Source organism: Cephus cinctus, unplaced genomic scaffold (assembly GCF_000341935.2).
Source record: "Cephus cinctus unplaced genomic scaffold, Ccin1 Ccin1_scaffold0857, whole genome shotgun sequence".
Lineage (NCBI taxonomy): Eukaryota > Metazoa > Arthropoda > Insecta > Hymenoptera > Cephidae > Cephus > Cephus cinctus.
In genome coordinates this window covers 99,430-117,855 of record NW_014333443.1, presented here as the reverse complement: position 1 = coordinate 117,855, position 18,426 = coordinate 99,430, and the positions used below count along the sequence as shown (strand labels likewise).

The window sequence follows — 18,426 nt, the reverse complement described above, 5'->3', positions numbered from 1 at the left end:
GGATGGGGAAGGGAGGGATTGAAAAGTAAGAAGGGCGAAAGAGAAATACTTTCTTACGAAATTGAATTCGTATTGTACGATGGGAAAAGAGACAGTGACAGCGTAAAAGTGGGGATAACGGATGTAGAACGGAACTTCAATAAGGATGTCGCGAAACGGAAAAATTAATTAATTGCTTAATTAATTTCTCGACAGGCGTCTCTCTCCATTATTTCTCCTTTCTTTTTTTTTGCTGTCGAGATTTTCTCCTCAAACCAAAAACAGCTCGAGCCATTCTCTTACGTCTTTTCCTATTCCGTTACGCCACCGTGTCTTGTTTTCTACTTTATTGCTGCTTTTCACGCAATGCTCGTAGAATCCTTCGAGTTTGAACTGAATTGACAAATCAGGGAAGGCAGAGGGGCTTTGGAAGCCGGAACCCTAATAAGTCCTATGACATCAATAATTATGAAATTCATTAGTAGGATTACGTAAAATAGAGATACATGAGGATTTTAAGAGAACAGTTGCTCTTACCTGCATTAAGCGCGTAGGATACTGGTCGACAAAACCAGTTTTGGTTTTTCATATAAATACTTCACGAATTCCTTTCTCTATCCAATGCCGCCGTATCCTAGTGCCCGTCTGTTGGTTTCCTTAACAATATTCCTTTCCCAATTTTTATTTGGTCGTGTAATAAAACGAGTTAGTTTTGTTGGAGTCACGATTGTTACTTCTGTCGTTACTTTTGTACAGTGACAATTAATAAAAGAACGATAATAGGTCAAGATATTTGTTCAACATTTCTATTTACATTCTTCTCACTCTTATACATATAAATGCACATAACTCTCTCCTATCCCCATTCATGGTACAGATAACTCAAAATCGAAGGTCTTAATAATTTTCCGTTGGATCGAGCGTGACTATCGAATACAAGTCTATCACTAAGAACTCAATGTTCATCTCTCTTCTCAGAACTTGCCCCCTCTCTTTCTCTTCGCACCCACACACTTTTCGACATGCTTATTCCTATAAAAGTTAAATGTGGTGAATCGTCGGTTCTGAATAAAGCTCCACTTTTCCAGGCTGGAGATGGTGGAATCATCGTCCTGGATTCCACGCTCGACAGCTCCACCACTGACGAGGCCGAATGGGAAATGACCGGCGGACCGCCGTCGCCCTGCGACGTCTCGTTCGCCAACGACAACGTTCTCATAAATGGCCATAGTAATCTCTCCAGGCAACCAAGAAATCACAAGGTAAAGAGAGTGACTTCTCTCGCAAGATAAATATAGATACAAACTGTCATCAACGTATAATCGGTCTGCGAGTTCGATGTGGTATTTGACAGTTCGCGGGCAGTGGAATTTTGAGAAAATCATACCTAGCTTGCCATAAATAATAAAAATATACGCTGAGATAAGAAATAGAATATATTTCAATGTAAAACGACGCACAAGCATACTTTGTAACGACCGTTTTATACAGAACCACGTGTCGGAGACTAGAGACTTCATTGTTGTCGAACTGTCAAAAAACTATTGAACTCGTGGATCGACTGTATACAGAGTGTATGCTTGCGCGTCAAAAGTTCGAAATAGGTGTTGTACATCCTATTTCGTCGGAACAATACAAAAAAAGTATTCCAAGCAGCTTGACTCGCTTGTTGATAAATATAGATCGCTTTTTGGCCCCACGTGGTGCTGGCGTATCCACACTTTACTCGTTTTATCTGCCATACGTGTATGTGTTTGAATTCAAAGAGTTCCTTAAGTTGCGGTATAGATACGGTGCTATTCCGCTTATCTGTGCTAAAACTTTAGTTGGCATAATTAGAAGGACAGACTATGGATGATTAATGAGATTAAATACGTACTGGCGGGTTGATGGTGTCCTTAGTAATAAGTCTTATGGGATGTATACAATCACCCCTAAGGACCTAAAATGTATTTTTTTTTTATTTGATATATAACTTTATTTATACGTAGAAAGACATAAACAAGTTCCTAAATGTGTCTTATAAAATCCGATTTGAAAGGGTTAAAGGCGATTAACATGGATTAGCTCAATTATTAATGACTCGCGGCTAGTAATTACTGTCGTGATTCCTGAAGTCGTAGACCATAGATAGTAAGTTGTAGCACCAGTGGAAGGGACGACACTTATAAATGAAAAGCGGAGAAAAAGCTTAAAAAACTGAAATAGACGCAGCTGCTCGATTCTAAATGCTCAAATCGGTCGTTCCGACTTGTTTCTCTCGTTTACATCCGGGGGACCATTAAATTCATTGCTCTATTTACGGGTAAAGATGTAAACAATGAGATGAGCGTACCTATTGCTATTACGAACAGTTGATGACCATACCTAATTACTATTTGATTATTATTTTTCTTCGTTCTCTCTTTCTCTATGTCTTTCTCGTACACATACTTTCAATTCATCTCGGGCGCGAGATCCATTGAAATTCGTGACGGTCATGACAATTCGCATCGCTCGGTACGGTCTTCGATATCTTTTGAATATCTGCTGAGCATCGCGAGCACGATCGACGAGTTTTACGATCCGGTTTAACATCGAGAGAGTATCGAACGGTTTCTCCGCGCGAACAACTCTAAGGCTCGTCAATAATAGTCGTAAAGAACGCAAATATCTATTTCGTTATTTTTTATATTTCTCCGATAATTTGTTTTTTATTCGTCGTAAATTTCAAAAAGTTCAGATCTCTTTATGTATTTTGTACATACGCTTTCAATTGGTTTTTTTCTCTCAGTTTTAAATTCAAATAGAATCGACGCGCATGCGTCTAACCCGTGTGAAAAATTACACAAAGGGTCGAGGGTTTGCGCGAAACGCAAAATAATGTCTATTGAGGTAGCATGGTAGAGTTTGACTGAAGTCAGATCAATAGATATACATATATAATTTGTTAATTTGATAAAGCAAATAGAAAAATATGAATATTAAAAATGTGGATTTAATACTAGCGAGTAATAGTTACTCCGATGAATAAATTATACTGCTTACTGGAACGACCAAATCTGCACCGTCATTTTTTCTATAGCCTTTTCGGGTGGGGAAAAGAGCGCGTGAAAGATAGATAGTCGCCGTATGCGTCTCGTTTAACAGTAAATTCTCAATAAGTATACGGTAAACGATGTTCATTTTTTTACAGTGAACGCTTCAGATATCAAGCCATCTGGAAATATATTCTAATGCATAGGTTAACCTGCTAACTTTTGCGAAAGTTACGGACATCTGACTAAATACAACCATTGTTTTCCTACCACCTTAATTTTGCCCGATTTTAATAATTAATGTCTCTTTAAGTAGACGGTAAACAAAGTTTGTTCTGAGCCAGCAGACGCAGCTGATTGGGCTCTTTCGATTAGAAATTAAACCGAATTAAAAGATGTACGGTCAACTTTCTGGCGTAATTCTACCGTACTGCCTTAATACAGAGAATCGTTAAAGGCTCTGTATATGTTATGTACACTGATTAGACAGAAATAATTGCTAAATTTCAAGTATACTTTTGCATTCAAACGTCTAATACTTTATATTTGCTTATATTAAAGTCTAACTAAGTGTAACATACCATAGACGTGTTTTGTCGAAAAAAAATGAATTTAGAAATTTACAGTTCATTTTATGACGATCTTTTTATCGTGCGAATATTTACGTCCTTCGCTGTAAGTATAATGTTATGCATATACACGTATGCTTACACATAGCTTACAAGTTTAGAAAAATGGACTGCAGCGTATTTAGCAGATATTTAATCATGCAATCAATAGCCTTCGTTCTCTTTGTGCCTATAAAAGTGGTATTTAGTGTATACAAGGTAATTTTAGGTTACGTTAGATCATACAGCGAGACTGGCCATTATAGGTAAACACACGCATTCACAGTACTTTAAATGCCTACTGATATTTTATACAAACAGTTAAATTGCTATTCACATTCCATATGAATGACTAATACATAGAAGCGATCTGTAACGCTAAACGGACACACAAATAGCATGGTTATCGAATACATTATGTGTCTACTTGCCGCGTAAACATAACCTGCAAGGGATATCACGAAGGTTGCGCGATGTCAAAGCAGTGAGAAAGTTGACACCTTGCTGTCGATTTGCAACAAGCATTTGGCGTGACGATTGATAAACAAGAGAGAGAGAGAGAGGAGAAAACAAAATAAGCTAATAAGAATTTCAAAATGTTACGATGCGTTTTCTCGACGACCTTGCGGACGATGGCGATTATGATCGAAACGATTATGCAACGGAAATTCGGCCCTGCTTGAACCGTACACAGCAGAGTACGCCTCCTATTGTCTTCCACCTTGTGTATATTTTAATAATAACGACTCATCGTCATTCGCACGAATGCTGACTCGGCGCGTGTTTATCTTTTTCATTTGTATTCCTTTTCTCATCTCTCTTATACACATAGGACATCGAATAGTTGAGCCAGCAAAGATTGTATATGACGTAGGTGCGTGTGCGTATCTTAACCCTACGTTGAAATTCATTTATCGCACGCATGTCTGCTATATCACGTTATATTGTATAGCGTAGATATATTTTGCATATACTATAGCACAATTGTGGATACCGTTTTCATTATTTGAACTGTCGCGAGTCATGTATAAATTGTGCTTATCCATATGTGTATATGAGTGGTTTTTTTTTTCGCCCGGGGCTAGGTCATTTCTCCTCTTATTCAAATAGACAAGCAGTGTTGCCATCTGCAGGAAGAGATATGCGACTCGACATAACGGTTAATATCTCGATTCAGAAGCGTAACGCCATTATGGCGTCTGTGGGGTGAACCAGACAAACCAGCTATGAGGAATGTCGTCCGATTTCGTTATAAAGTATTTTTTTTTTTTTTTTTTATTAAAAAAAACTTCTTAATATCCAGCACAAGATTGTTATATGAGGCTCGTAGAAGGCGAACTTATCAACTGCACTTTTATATAAATTTTTATAAATTTTCCAATTTTTGGGCACGAGTGCATGATTGGTGCTCGGTCTAAGATTGCAAAATTTACTAAAGATGAAGTTGAACGGAGTTTGACTTTCGCGAGGCGCATGTAAGAAGTAGCACTCGAGACGGTAATGCAAAGTCTGCTGGCTCTGACGTGTACTTATTGTGAAGGAGTGTTGTTCATTGAAGGATCAAACGTCTTTCTGAGATGTTGGACTCTTGCGTGATGGATTAATGATAACATTAGTCATAGTAGGTTCAAAAGGAACGGTGGATACATTTAATTAAGCTAGCCGTCCACTTCGGACTGACTCTACTTGAAATAATGGCTGATACTGTTATAAGCTAAGTTATGATAGCACCATAAAAAGATGCCGGTGCATTGTTAGGCCACTTTGATTTCCTGTGTGCTCAGAACTGTTAATCCCAGAAGTGGGCGCTAGTTGAAAAATCGCATTGACCGAAGTTAAACTCGTCTTCCTCTGAGTCACGATGACACGATCCAGTGACCCGTAATTAGCAATGAAAATAGGCTGCCAACTTGGTAAAGGTCATCGACTCAAGTACAACGGGAAGTTACACGCTCGTTCCTAGCACACGTTTTCGTGACACTTTTAGTTTTGTACACTTTACGCTGGCTTAACATTCAGTGGTCACTGTCATTACCCTTTCTTTATTCATATATAATATATTTTTCTTGATTTATCAAAACACCGTTCCTGTGCATTATCTTTACATTACGGGGGACAATGAAATAAGTAACCAGGACGAACTGGTACTTTTTTTTCTGACTCTAATAAATTTGGTATTGCCGAAGGAAACAGTGTTTCCTATTTTACATTCATCTTTCAATGGAATAGTACCTGCGTTTTTTGTATCGGTTTTTTCGATTCTTCATCAAGTCACATTGTAGATGGTGCTGATATCTACATATGTTATTTGTCAGGCCAATTAACATCGCGGCGTTGTGGTCCCACCCTGTCATTGCTGCTGCAAACTGGCCGTTTTCCGGCGTTTGGTTGTTTAGTAGTCTCCGGTAGTAGGCTGTGTTCGACTTTACGGCGGCGATTAATAGTACACAGTTTTTTTCATGAGAATGCGCATTCTTAATTGGTATCAGAAAATAATGCGTTCGTTGAGTCTTTAAGTTTGGATGGCCTCTTCTTGAATACCGTTAATTGTATATGACGAATAGTAATTATTTATGGTAACAATATCGGCCGATATTGATGAAAAGGTACGAGTAGATTTTCCACCCGTTAAGGACAATAAATAATTGTTTATTTGGTAATCAGCTCGGTATGCGACATTTGAAACTTTGTTGTTTTAGCATCGGATACAGTTTGACGATACGGCTACGAGAACGTTCGAATATCCCAGCGAGGCTTCTATGCTCGAATTCGAGGGCACCAGTGTCGATGCCGACACTTCCGTTTCCGGTGATCAGTCGACGGCAGCCACGCTCGGCAATCGATCAGCATCTACAAGTTTACCTTCGTTACTCGGTAAGTGTTGAACAGAAAGTAAAATAAAGGAATTTTGCATTTTTTTCCTTTGACTAACATTGACCACGATGCAATTCATTACTAACTGTGTCGCGTAGTAGATTAATGATAAATAATTTGTCCTACTAAAATCTGTTATCGTTATCGTTAGGAATTTTGGAAAATGCGTGAACATTTTTTTTTACAGAAACCAGCCATAACGATAAACCTAACTTAAGCATGGATCTAGAGGTTCATCTGGATTTTGATCCCCTTGAGGAATCCTTGGTGTAGAATTGTTCCACCATGTATTAAACGATAACGGTTATATGTTTTTATTTTCGAAATTTCACTAGATTTGGATAGACTCCAATGAGATATATTTTTGTGGTTTTGTGTCTCTGTGCTTCTCCTTTTGCCGTTATGTCACTTATTATCGTAAGAACTTTGCTTTATCGATCAATTCCACTACTTGGAATTACGTGATTGCGCTCCTTGTTTGCACTTATCTACGTACTTGTACAATATTATCAATAAGCATCGATATCATTAAATCATTTTTAATGGCATCATTAACTTCAAGGTTTGGCTACTTTTTCAACCTACTGGCTGTGCAGTTTCTCTTATTAGATATACATAGATCAGCCAGTGTCTTTTCAACTTTATCTCCCTTTTTTTCTCTTAGATAATCTAAAATCGAACTGTTGTTATTATTATGTGTAACTAACTTCTTTTACTAATCATTGGTGTTTCTGTGTCACACTTGCTAGGTTGTCACCACCTGCTATCAGTCTTATCGTGACAGCAAATACCCAGATAGCAAAAATTACGAAGGTACCAATAACACGTCTTCAGAAGATCTTGTGTCATAGGCTTCGACATCTTATAGATGTGTCAGAAAGACGTGAGGCACCTGTAAGATCCTCTAATGACGTCTTGGCGGAGGCCTTCTTCGTTTGTGCTATCTGGATTAGTAACAAAAATAGTGAAACAAAATCGGTATAAATTTTGCCGTCCACTTTTATCTAAAAGCGATTATTTATCTTTTGAGGATATAATGATAAACAGGAATGTTTCTATTATGATATAGTACATTATGCAACAAGGGAGTAAAGTCGTTGATTATTCCCGCGGGTGAGAGTATAGTGCCCGAGCGAAGGGAGGGCAGTAAATCACCCGAGGGAATAACCGACTTTACTCTCGTGTTACATATAGTGCTTTATTCACGACTGAGCTATAATAGCTACTTTATTCCCTGAAAAGTGGGACTTACTCAGCCACCGTCATTATGATGGAAATATACGTTTTTTCAAATATTCAAAAAATTCAAAATGTTTAAATTTTTCGACTTTTCAAAACTTTCAATAATTTTCAAGATTAAAAAAAAAGATTCAAAATTTTGCGGGAATAAAGTTCATTATTCCCGCAAAATGCGGGAATAAAGTAAATTTGCGGGAAAACCAAATATGCGGGAATTAAATGCTACTTTAGTCCTGCTTTTCAGGGATTAAAGTGGCTATTATGGCTCAGTCGTGAATAAACGTTATTATATATGTATAAATACGTTTCTACTCTGATGATAACAGTCGCATTGCCACGAAAATGTTTTTGTTTTCCCCCTAGAAACGTTCAGTCCTATATGCTGTGTAGAAATTTTGTCTATTTTGTCTACTTATTTGTCTCTAGCCGGCCTCCTAGATGTATGCTTTTAGATGAACCCTAGTGCTTGACCCTTAGGTGGAGGTGGACTAGCCAGCTACACACCGAGCAAAGTGGATCTGGTGGCGGAAGGCTTCGAGCTCGGCGTTACCCGCGCCCTCGTCACAACAACGACGATATCTTCGGGTTCAACCGGTGCGTCGCAACAGCCGGAAAGCCTGACAGAAGTGGATTATTTGAAGCCTACGCAAGATGGCGAAGCTTGGGGTTCCGAAACGACCACCGATATGCTTTTCTGAGTGAACAATGTCTCCCAAGGAAGACCTCTATAATTTATTTTGAATATTCTATAATAATGATAACGACGATAAGCGATTACGACCCTGCAAACTTTAAGCAGGATGAACATATATATATATATACCTCCTCCTTTTTTTTTTTCGAAAAATTTGAGCATTAAACGTAGTCGGGCACGTGTGAACGACCAAGCGTAAATAATGTTAAACAGTATCATTCCAAGTATATGCATTTATATTAGTATTTCAATGAGTAAGGAAATGACCTCACGATGACGCGTTTTCATGTCGATTTTGTGAGGGTGATTACGCACCGTTGCGATAAACTATTTCCTGTAATACAATGAATCATCGAAACTGCCAACTAGGTTCGCATTAATGGCGTAAGAAGCGAAATAAAGAAACTTAGAGTGCGAGGTTGAATGTTGAACTAAGGAAAGTCAAGAGAAGAGAGAAAAAACGAGAATTCAAAGAAAATGAAATATTTGACTCTTCGGTTATTCGCGAAGAAAGTTTATGTTCAATTTACTGAAATATATAAATACAAGGCACATATCACTGTTACCAGCATCATTGTACATTTAATTTTCTTCTTCCTTTCGAGGTTTTTCTTTTGGATTATTTCGTTTTCGTTTATTTTTTTTTAATACATAATTGTATATTACCCGCAGGCATCGAGTCAACGAGTACAAGTGATTTTATGTGCCGTTTCATGCAATTTAATATGATCTTTTCCTTTTCTCGCTGCTCCTGTATCGAACTCTTTTCGTGAGATTAAAAGCTTTTGTTTTGTTTTCGTCAAGTCGCTAAAAAGTCCATAGCGTTGTGTGTATTGTACGATTAAAAATCGGGTCGCATAGCCGTCATGAAGTTAAACTTACGAGTAATTAGGAATTAATGAGGGTACGCGTGTATGTGTGAGAATGAGACAAGGAAATTAGCGGAAATTGTTTTTGCGGTATGTGTATGCTTGTATAAAAAATTAAAAAAGAGAAAAAAGACATTCGTCCCGCCCTGTTCTCCCATTCCCGTAGGCCGATTAGATATAAAGAAAACTGCCAAAGTAGGGCCATAAGTGTCACCTTAGAGTATTTAAGGTTAAATGGCATCACCCAAGAATGGCGTTTAAAGATTAAAAAATTGTAAATTTGACTGCACAGCTCAGAAGAGAAACTTGGCAGGAAACCGTTTATCGTTTTTAAAAGAAACGCGTTAATTTGATCGCTTATATTCATTCCATGCGGAGTTTCTGTATGCCAAAGCCGTTTTCCTTTATTTTTATTTCTTATTTTATTCTTTGTTCGTGTTTTGTTTTTGTCTTAATTCAAACATCTATTAAACATTGATAGTATCATGTTACATTGTTCATTTTTCCCTTTATTTTCATTTCTTTCGAATTTACTAACATTAGCAATTGTACGCCAGAAGCACCAGTGTGGAGAACTCATTTATTATAAGTGAATTCTGGATGAAATTTGTATACATATTACATTATTATTCATTTTTCGAAAACGACTAGAATTCGATGCGCCATTGTCGTTAAAATGTATCTTATGTCCTGAAAAATAGTGTTGAAAGAATGAATCAAGTGGAACAATATGAGTGAAAAAGGAAAATAAGACACGCCACAAAAAACGATGAAAATAGAATATTAGCTCTTTAAGATAAAAATATTCCTTCAAGTTTTTATGGAAATTAATTTTTAAAGAAAATAAGGATGTTCTTCCCTTTTTTATGTTTTCATTACGATGCCTGTTATAAGCATTTAATTGTCTTTGAAGTTTCATTGATTACAATAGTTAATTTATCGATGTTTGAATCCAAATTTTCATGTTTGTTTTTCGCCATAAAGTCATTGTTTATGGGAACAAGTTAAGAGTTAATATGTATACAACGTACACGTTATTGATATAATACCTTCAACACGTAATCTTTATTACTGCTAAGCTGTAATATTTTTCATTTTTCGAGATTTAGCCAGAAATATTTTGTCTCCATATTCAACGTACATAACGCCATTTGCCAGGGACGTTAGGCTAAAACAAACACTTGGCCACAACAACTTCCGTATTCCTAAAATGGTATAAAAACTATAAAATCGTTACATATAAATTTCCTTGAAGTGATAAAATATAAGAATAAACTGACTATCCCGTAAAATTAATATGAACTGGTCTTGTACCATACAGTATAGGTATATACATACATATAAAGAGATCTGTAATCACGTACATACATGTCCGTTTATAGTGTTATTATTTTCCTAAAAAAAGATACGTCGTTTCCGTCTTTATTTGGAATTTTACTTTTTGGGAAATTTTGGCCTCCCGTTCTTTGGAGTGCAGTTTGAAAGATTAATAGAATGTGAGTAATCTGAATAAATGTTGATATATGCAATAAGTATTATACCTAGGTTTAAGAATTAATACTTCAAACATGGATTCATATTGACATCTTATAAACACACTTACCAGTTAGAATTTTCGTGTGATGTATCTGTCCTGTGTGTTATAAAATACTAAAGTAATAAAACTAATACACATGTACAAAGATGTCATTGCAACGCATGATATTAGTCCATCACTGTCACATGTGTTTAATTTATTCAATTTATTAATATAAGTTATCTTTAACCCAAAATCCTCCTAACCACTATAAAGAAGAAATTTATTGGAACGTGATAGATCAACTAGTATTTGTGGTGTACTACAAATAATGGCAGAACAAGGAATAATATAAAAATTAATTTTATTTGCATAAATATCATACAGTCTTGATGAATATCATCACATTCAGATAACAATACATTGGTCAAAATCCTGATACAAGCTCATGAATAAATTCTTTAATTCTATGACAATGTCACTTGTATATGGATGTGTAATATTCTTCTTCCAGATCATAAAGATCTGCAGCCATGTCATCCCTCAATGATGCTAGCTTTTGATCACATTCTACTTGCTTTGTTCTGAACAGTTTGCTGTTCTGTGCTATTGCCTCATTCACAGATGGAAAATCATTCAGAATCAGGTACTGCTTTATATCCGATACCAATTTCATTAGGGATTCACCAGCTCGTACAATATTTGCTGCACGCACATGCATTTCATATGTGTCCTGTTCGCATTGTGTCATTCTTGAGAGCTGTGTTTCATTTTCACCCTTAGCCAATTTCACTATTTCTATATGGAACAAGTAAAACGTACGTGATAATTTATTTTAATAACATTAAAGAAATGTAAAATATTCTAAAATTAGGTTACCTTCGAAATTTTCTAACATAGATTTTACATCGTCCTTCAATCTTGTGGTGTACGATTTTAGAAGCGCTTCCTTGCTCTGTGGTAAAGCACGCTGTGCAGACATGATGAAGGCACGATTTTTTACAGACTATCTTTATATTTTATATTTCATTTGGAAATTGACAGAATACATATTTCAACATCCCGACCATTGCGATAACACAGGTAAACTTTGGCTCGGTTGGGCTTACTGTTTTACCGACAAAGTTCAACTTTTTATTATTCAAAGGGAACGGAAATCGTTTTAAAGACATATATGTATTCTTATGATCAGAAAGTTTTACTCTATATGTAAATTATGCACTCGTTTATCGCATACAGACACGTTAATTTTAATTAAATATATTGTATTGATTTTGTTTTATAATATGAGGTCGCCTCAAACTATTTACTTTTCTTAGATTTTCACTCTGCGCACATGCAACCCTTATTCTACGACCCCACCACGCGACTCAGAGAGTTGAGATCAAATCAATATGAAGTGTGTACGATAAGAGAGTACGAAGCACTTTACCGAAATTCCCTTTTTTCCAAAAAAATTTCATTGTTTTTTTACGTTATAAATTGTGTGCATCACTTTTATTTATTCGCGAATTCTCGGCCGTGAGTAAATATAAATATCGAGTGCATCGCACGAACGATTTAGTGGCGATAATTTGCAAATAATAAAGTGAAAAAAGCGCCAGAAAATACAAACTTCATAAAGAAATAGTATACTTTAAGTTGATCTAGCTTAAAACATGATTACTTCGTCAAATTTTTTATGATTTTATTATCAGTTATCCTTAAAATAATTAAGACTGAAATGAGTGAATTTACATTCAGTTGAGGGTGGGATTGATATTTGAGAATTTGGTTATTCTCAATGTGTCCACGGAGCCACGAAAATATATATAAGATGTTGCCTTTAATATTTATTCTGTCTATGGCAATTCCCATTGAGGGTTCCCTACCACCGGAAGACAATGTTTTGCATATTGGTGGAATTTTTCCCATTGCTGGAGAAGGTGGCTGGCAAGGTGGACAGGTATGCTATCATTCGATATCACGATTATTTGACTCCGTTTTGTTTACAATTGAAACTTTCCGCAATTCCAATAATTTATAGGCTTGTATGCCCGCTGCGAATCTTGCCCTTGACGATGTTAATCAACAAGAAGACCTTTTGCCAGGATTCACATTGAAACTGCACTCCAATGACAGTGAAGTTAGTCTTATTACAGAAATACAGAATATCATTGTTTTAATTTTTCAAAACATTTAAACTATTTTCTTAACAGTGTGAACCTGGTCTCGGTGCTTCAGTAATGTACAATTTATTGTACAATACTCCGCAGAAACTCATGTTATTAGCTGGATGCAGCACAGTTTGTACAACCGTAGCTGAAGCAGCAAAGATGTGGAATTTAGTAGTTGTAAGCATATTAAACGTTATTAGTCAATATTTCCATTATGAAAGAGCACAGTAGTGATAATTAATAAAAAACAATTTTTATTTTTAAAAAATATGAAGCTGTGCTACGGTGCATCGTCTCCTGCCTTATCGGATAGAAATCGATTTCCTACACTATTTAGAACACATCCATCTGCTACAGTCCATAATCCTACAAGAATAAAACTGCTGCAAAAATTTGGCTGGAGTCGCGTGGCCATATTGCAACAGGCTGAAGAAGTCTTTATTTCTGTATGTACAAATGAAAACTTCCATTTATGATAAGATCACAGATGCATAGTGTAAGGTTAAAAATTAATAAGAAATGTGCTTTTGCTGAGCAGACTGTGGAGGATCTTGAGGCTCGTTGTAAGGAAGCTGGAATTGAAATAGTTACCAGACAGAGCTTTCTGTCAGATCCTTCGGATGCTGTGAGGAATCTACGACGTCAAGATGCGCGGATAATTGTGGGACTTTTTTACGTGGTGGCAGCAAGACGTGTTTTGTGTGAACTTTACCAACAGAAGCTTTATGGAAAAAGTTATGTGTGGTTTTTTATTGGCTGGTACGAGGATAATTGGTTCGAAGTGAATCTTGATAAGGAAGGTATACCATGCACTAAGGAACAGATGAGACTAGCTGCAGAAGGACATCTAACTACTGAGGCTCTAATGTGGAATCAAAATAATCAAACTACTATAAGTGGTATGACATCTGAAGATTTTAGGGAGAGACTCAATAAAATGCTTAAGGAAGATGGTTATGATATTGATAATAATCGATATCCTGAAGGATATCAGGAAGCTCCCTTGGCCTATGATGCTGTCTGGTCTGTTGCACTGGGTTTGTTTAACAAGAACACTAGCAATTAATTAGATTCAAGTAATTTTTGTATGCATTGCATTTTTTAATTTTACTCATATTTTAGCCTTTAATAAGACTATGGAGAAGCTAAATAAACTGGGTAAGAGTTTGAAAAACTTTACATACACAAATAAGGAGATTGCTGATGATATTTATTCAGCTATTAATTCCACACAATTTCTTGGAGTGTCTGTAAGTTGATTGCATACAAAATTTAATTTCTATATTATATAAATTAAGTGTACATTTCTTACTGTTTAAAGGGTTACGTAGCATTCAGCTCACAGGGTGATCGTATAGCTCTCACACAAATCGAACAGGTGATTGATGGAAAATATGTAAAATTAGGCTATTATGATACTCAAAGTGACAATCTCACCTGGCGTAATATGGAAAGATGGATTGGGGGTAAAATACCGCAAGACCGTACAATAGTAAAAAAACTTTTACGAACAGTATCATTGCCTTTGTTTATCTGCATGGGTACAATATCATCAGCTGGAATCCTCATAGCTGTCATTCTGATAATATTTAATATATGGAATCGACATAGAAGGTTCGACAATCTTCAATGATTTTACTAAACTAATAAGTTTCAAAAAATTCTATTTATTTTTTCTCTACTTTCAGAGTTATAATGTCCTCTCATCCTGTATGCAACACCATAATGCTTGTAGGCGTAATAGCCTGTCTCGTGTCAGTTTTTTTACTAGGAATTGATGGAAGATTCATAGCACCTTGGGAATATCCAGGAATTTGTCAAGCAAGAGCTTGGATGCTATCAACGGGATTTACTCTCGCTTTTGGTGCCATGTTTAGTAAAGTATGGCGTGTGCATCGTCTTACTACTAAAACAAAAGCAGATCAGGCAAAGGTAATAAAATAGAATAACTCAATTTTGCCAGATACAGCAATATCACACCATCCAATGTAACGTGATGCACTGATCAATCCTGAACACAATTGTACGTATACCTGTTGTGTGAAGTCACTGTCATGACGCTATAATGTATTGAATCTGCACGGCTATGAAATGTTTCCTGCATGAATTCTTCTTTTTAGACAAATCTGGATGTAACGAGAGATAGTCGAGCTTGCTCATATCGAAATACCGTTCCATTTTTCTAGCTGTTTATGGCTAAACAAAAAGTTTCATCTATTCAGAAGAAAATACAGCCGTGGAAGCTTTATACTATGGTCAGCGCACTCTTGGCGATTGATGTTGTTATTCTCGGTGCTTGGCAAGGTTTAGATCCTCTGCAGAGAACGATTGAGATGTTCCCTTTGGAAGCACCGATGACCGGTGATGATGATGCACGCATTAGACCGGAATTGGAACACTGTGAAAGCGAGCACAACAACGTTTGGCTTGGTAAGCTTGGGCAAAGTTGGCAACTGTTTTTTCTTTTTTTTTTTTTTAATACTAATACAGATTATAGACATATTCAAATTTTGTGTCTTCCAAATATCGGTAGGTTTAATCTATGGCTACAAGAGCGTCATCCTAGTTTTCGGTCTCTTCCTGGCCTATGAAACGCGCAGTATCAAAGTCAAACAGATTAATGATTCTCGTTACGTCGGTATGTCAATTTACAACGTGGTTGTTTTATGTGTTATTACTGCCCCAGTCACGATGGTGATAGCCAGTCAGCAAGACGCAAGTTTCGCGTTCGTTGCCCTGGCGATTATATTCTGCTGCTTTTTGAGCATGGCGTTGATCTTCGTTCCGAAGGTCATTGAAGTGATACGTCATCCACGTGACAAAGCAGAGTCTAAGTATAATCCTGATGTGGGAATGTCCAAGGAAGATGAGGAGCGTTACCAGAAACTCCTCGGTGAAAACGATGAGTTGCAGAAGTTAATTGCTGCGGTGAGGCGCCATATTTTGTCTTTTTTTTCTTCAGAAAAAGTTTCAAGTTTTCCATTTCAGTTATGCAAACTTCTCTGAAACAGGTATAAATGAATTTTTGAAATGTCATTGCTTCCAGAAAGAAGAGAAGATCCGTATTCTCAAACAGAAACTTTTTGAAAGGGATTCTCTTAAGGGCGGTACTGGTGGAGGCACTGGACCTGGTGGAAATGCTCCTAAGGATTCTCTGATAGTTGCTGATTTTGTTACTGGTGAAGCAACGTCAGATAGTGCCATCGGTGGGGGATTTTCTGTGTACACGAAATCGTCCCGCGCATCCGTTTCCGATTTTGAATTTTCCGAATCGTATCTTTAAATTCTAAACTCAGCAGTAACGAAATACGAATTTTTCAAAAATATCCGAGACAATCCCCTGGAGAATTTACAGTTTACTTAATTTTTTTACAGGTTTTAAAGATGTAGATGTGTCTATAATATATACATATGCATAGTTATACTACATGCATATTTATTCTTCGACTGCTCGCGATGGTATCTCAATCAATTCGCATTTTCATCAATTTCTTTTCAATTATACCTCGTGATTTTCTAGAATAGTCAAAAGAGATACATGGTAGTAGTAATCTCGACGTATAAATGTTGGTAAATGTTAAATATGCATACTGTCTAAGGAGAAAACGAATGTGACTGTATGTGCGATAGTATAATTTTGAAAATTGACATCAAATTTGAAATCGTTAAACAGAGTTTCGGCCTAATGAATCTGTTAAATTTTTTTTTGTTCTACGACCATTACTAGTCTTTTTTTTCAACAGCGGCAAGGTGGTCACTTGACCTGTTGATTAAACTAAAAGATGCAATGAATTTACAAGTGTAGACGTACGAAACATAAACATATTTTTTTTACAAAAAAATATCTTTATTTCTATTTTAATTCACAATCGAGAACACATGGATTGCATTCGCTTGTATCATTATATCATCTATTCACGTAATTAACTTCAATTTGTCTTTATTTATATTTTATTTTATCACTGATATGTAATGTAACAACAATAATAAGCAACAAGGCCATTGCGAAATTTGAAAAACATTTGAAATTTCAAAATATTCATATAAAAGTGTAATGGCATTCTTACTGTAAGTAACTTAGCAGGGCATGTTGTCAGTCGCATGCAAAAACACTGCTTATAAACATATTTCAAAACACTGCTTGTAAACAATTATGTCGAGAGATAACAACTCTAGCCGACTGACAATATGTCATTTATATGTCAATTTTTTAAATTTAATATAAAACGCAGTTAAATCTCGTTAGACAAAAAGTCAAAATGATACTAAATAATTACGAATTTATCAATATCTCTGTTGCGTTGTGAACCTCATGAAGTCTCCTCCCAAATTAGCCGCATTTCGATCATCAAGTAAATGTCGAATGATTAATAGATGTTTTTTTTTTAATATGAAAAATAATTAAAGAACAAAAATAACCGAAAATTAAAAATATGAAGTAGTTGATATACATTACTAATGCCTATGCTAACGAGATTTAAATTCTGCTGAATATGCACGCCATTCATAAAGTAATTTGGGAGTCTTGATGAGGTAATGCCATTTTGGAATTATAATTAACAGTAGAATCCTGTGGAATGGTATTATACCTTCTGCATTCTCTGTATGCGTAGACCAATTGTGAATCCGGACCATAATGAGCACGCTATTTTCTTGCTAAAACATATTTCGAATAATGGTTATTATCGGTATGGAATTTTCTATAATGCAAATTAATCAAAATTAGCTGACGCGCTGCTAAAGATATCAATATATAATAATTATATTTGCAACACATTTAAAAATTACTTGATGAATGGAATTCGCTTGAAAAGTTTTTACAATTTTTCTACCTGACCAATTTCAAAACAGTTCTTGTCAAAATTTTTGATTTCAGAAACAGACCACATCGGCTGATCGACCTGTGATCGAGAGGATACGTGTATTATTTGCGCACAAAAGACAAGCAATAACACACATTCAAACGGGCTAATAATTATCAATAGTCCTATGCGTTTTTGCAAGAGAACGTGAGAATTAACTAAAGAAAATAATATAAAAGAAACAAAAGAGTGCGTGACAAGTAACATTTGCGATAGTTTTCAAAGCTATGCATTAACACACCTTTTTAAGAAATGCCAAAACGGATACCGTTTCATGGATAGAAATTTTATCGAGACGTTAAAGAAAGTAAATTTATATAGAATATAATATTTATGATATTGCATTAAGGAAATTGGGACTATATACTGTATAATAAGTCGTTTAAGAAGCATTATAATTTGTTGCTTTTCTCGTTCTGTTATGACAGGGAGTTTATGCGTATAAATGTGTATCGTGAGACAACGGCAATAGTATTGCAATTTCCGTGAACATTTTAAGCAATTGTTTGTAAGAATGTGAAGAGTCACAAGAGCGAAAAAATTTTTCTTGAACACCAATTTGTAGGCAAATATGGTGAAACTTAAAAGAAAAGAATACCGAAATGAATTACA

At 35.9% G+C, this 18,426-nt stretch overlaps 3 protein-coding genes across 9 annotated transcripts in view; 2 read left to right on the top strand and 1 right to left on the bottom strand.

Moving 5' to 3' along the window:
- The window catches only part of LOC107270893, a 17,470-nt gene extending 6,512 nt beyond the window's left edge, over positions 1–10,958 (top strand). For 2 of the 4 annotated variants that reach the window (XM_015746319.2, XM_015746318.2), the window contains 3 exons: positions 1,068–1,241; positions 6,304–6,478; positions 8,195–10,958. In XM_015746319.2, coding sequence (XP_015601805.1) covers positions 1,068–1,241; positions 6,304–6,478; positions 8,195–8,415 — 570 coding nt within the window. In that variant the 3' untranslated portion in view covers positions 8,416–10,958. Of the gene's footprint in view, positions 1–1,067; positions 1,242–6,303; positions 6,479–6,665; positions 6,782–8,143 lie in introns of all 4 variants that reach the window. The other 2 variants (XM_015746320.2, XM_025088209.1) reach the window with 2 other exon arrangements.
- A 185-nt stretch (positions 10,959–11,143) lies between these two features.
- Positions 11,144–12,147, bottom strand: LOC107270898 (mediator of RNA polymerase II transcription subunit 22). Its single transcript, XM_015746329.2, has 2 exons — positions 11,676–12,147; positions 11,144–11,594 (listed from the first exon to the last, which is right to left on the bottom strand). Exons 1-2 carry the CDS (start codon positions 11,776–11,778, stop codon positions 11,275–11,277), a joined length of 423 nt encoding a protein of 140 aa, XP_015601815.1. The 5' UTR covers positions 11,779–12,147; the 3' UTR covers positions 11,144–11,274.
- Positions 12,148–12,235: 88 nt separating this feature from the next.
- On the top strand, positions 12,236–18,114 carry LOC107270894 (gamma-aminobutyric acid type B receptor subunit 1). Of its 4 annotated transcripts, none has more exons than XM_015746323.2 (12): positions 12,236–12,741; positions 12,823–12,921; positions 12,995–13,129; positions 13,228–13,398; positions 13,491–13,989; positions 14,075–14,202; positions 14,274–14,566; positions 14,641–14,884; positions 15,139–15,382; positions 15,486–15,880; positions 15,999–16,158; positions 17,829–18,114. In XM_015746323.2, the coding sequence occupies exons 1-12, from the start codon at positions 12,580–12,582 to the stop codon at positions 17,846–17,848; spliced, it is 2,550 nt and encodes an 849-aa protein (XP_015601809.1). In that variant the 5' UTR covers positions 12,236–12,579; the 3' UTR covers positions 17,849–18,114. The 4 variants fall into 4 exon arrangements, with proteins under 4 accessions (XP_015601809.1, XP_024943978.1, XP_024943979.1 ...); XM_025088210.1 differs by having other exon boundaries at positions 15,999–16,131; positions 17,829–17,980; XM_025088211.1 differs by lacking the exon at positions 15,999–16,158.
- Positions 18,115–18,426: the final 312 nt, after the last annotated feature.

What these genes read in the sequence shown, in the direction of transcription:
- LOC107270898 (XM_015746329.2), bottom strand. Translation starts at nt 11,778, where the DNA reads ATGTCTGCACAGCGTGCTTTACCACAGAGCAAGGAAGCGCTTCTAAAA. An exon ending in TATGTTAGAAAATTTCGAAG is followed by an intron (nt 11,595 to 11,675) that starts GTAACCTAATTT and finishes TGTTCCATATAG; the next exon opens with AAATAGTGAAATTGGCTAAG.
- LOC107270894 (XM_015746321.2), top strand. Translation starts at nt 12,580, where the DNA reads ATGTGTCCACGGAGCCACGAAAATATATATAAGATGTTGCCTTTAATA. An exon ending in AGATGTGGAATTTAGTAGTT is followed by an intron (nt 13,130 to 13,227) that starts GTAAGCATATTA and finishes AAAAATATGAAG; the next exon opens with CTGTGCTACGGTGCATCGTC. An exon ending in CTGAAGAAGTCTTTATTTCT is followed by an intron (nt 13,399 to 13,490) that starts GTATGTACAAAT and finishes TTTGCTGAGCAG; the next exon opens with ACTGTGGAGGATCTTGAGGC.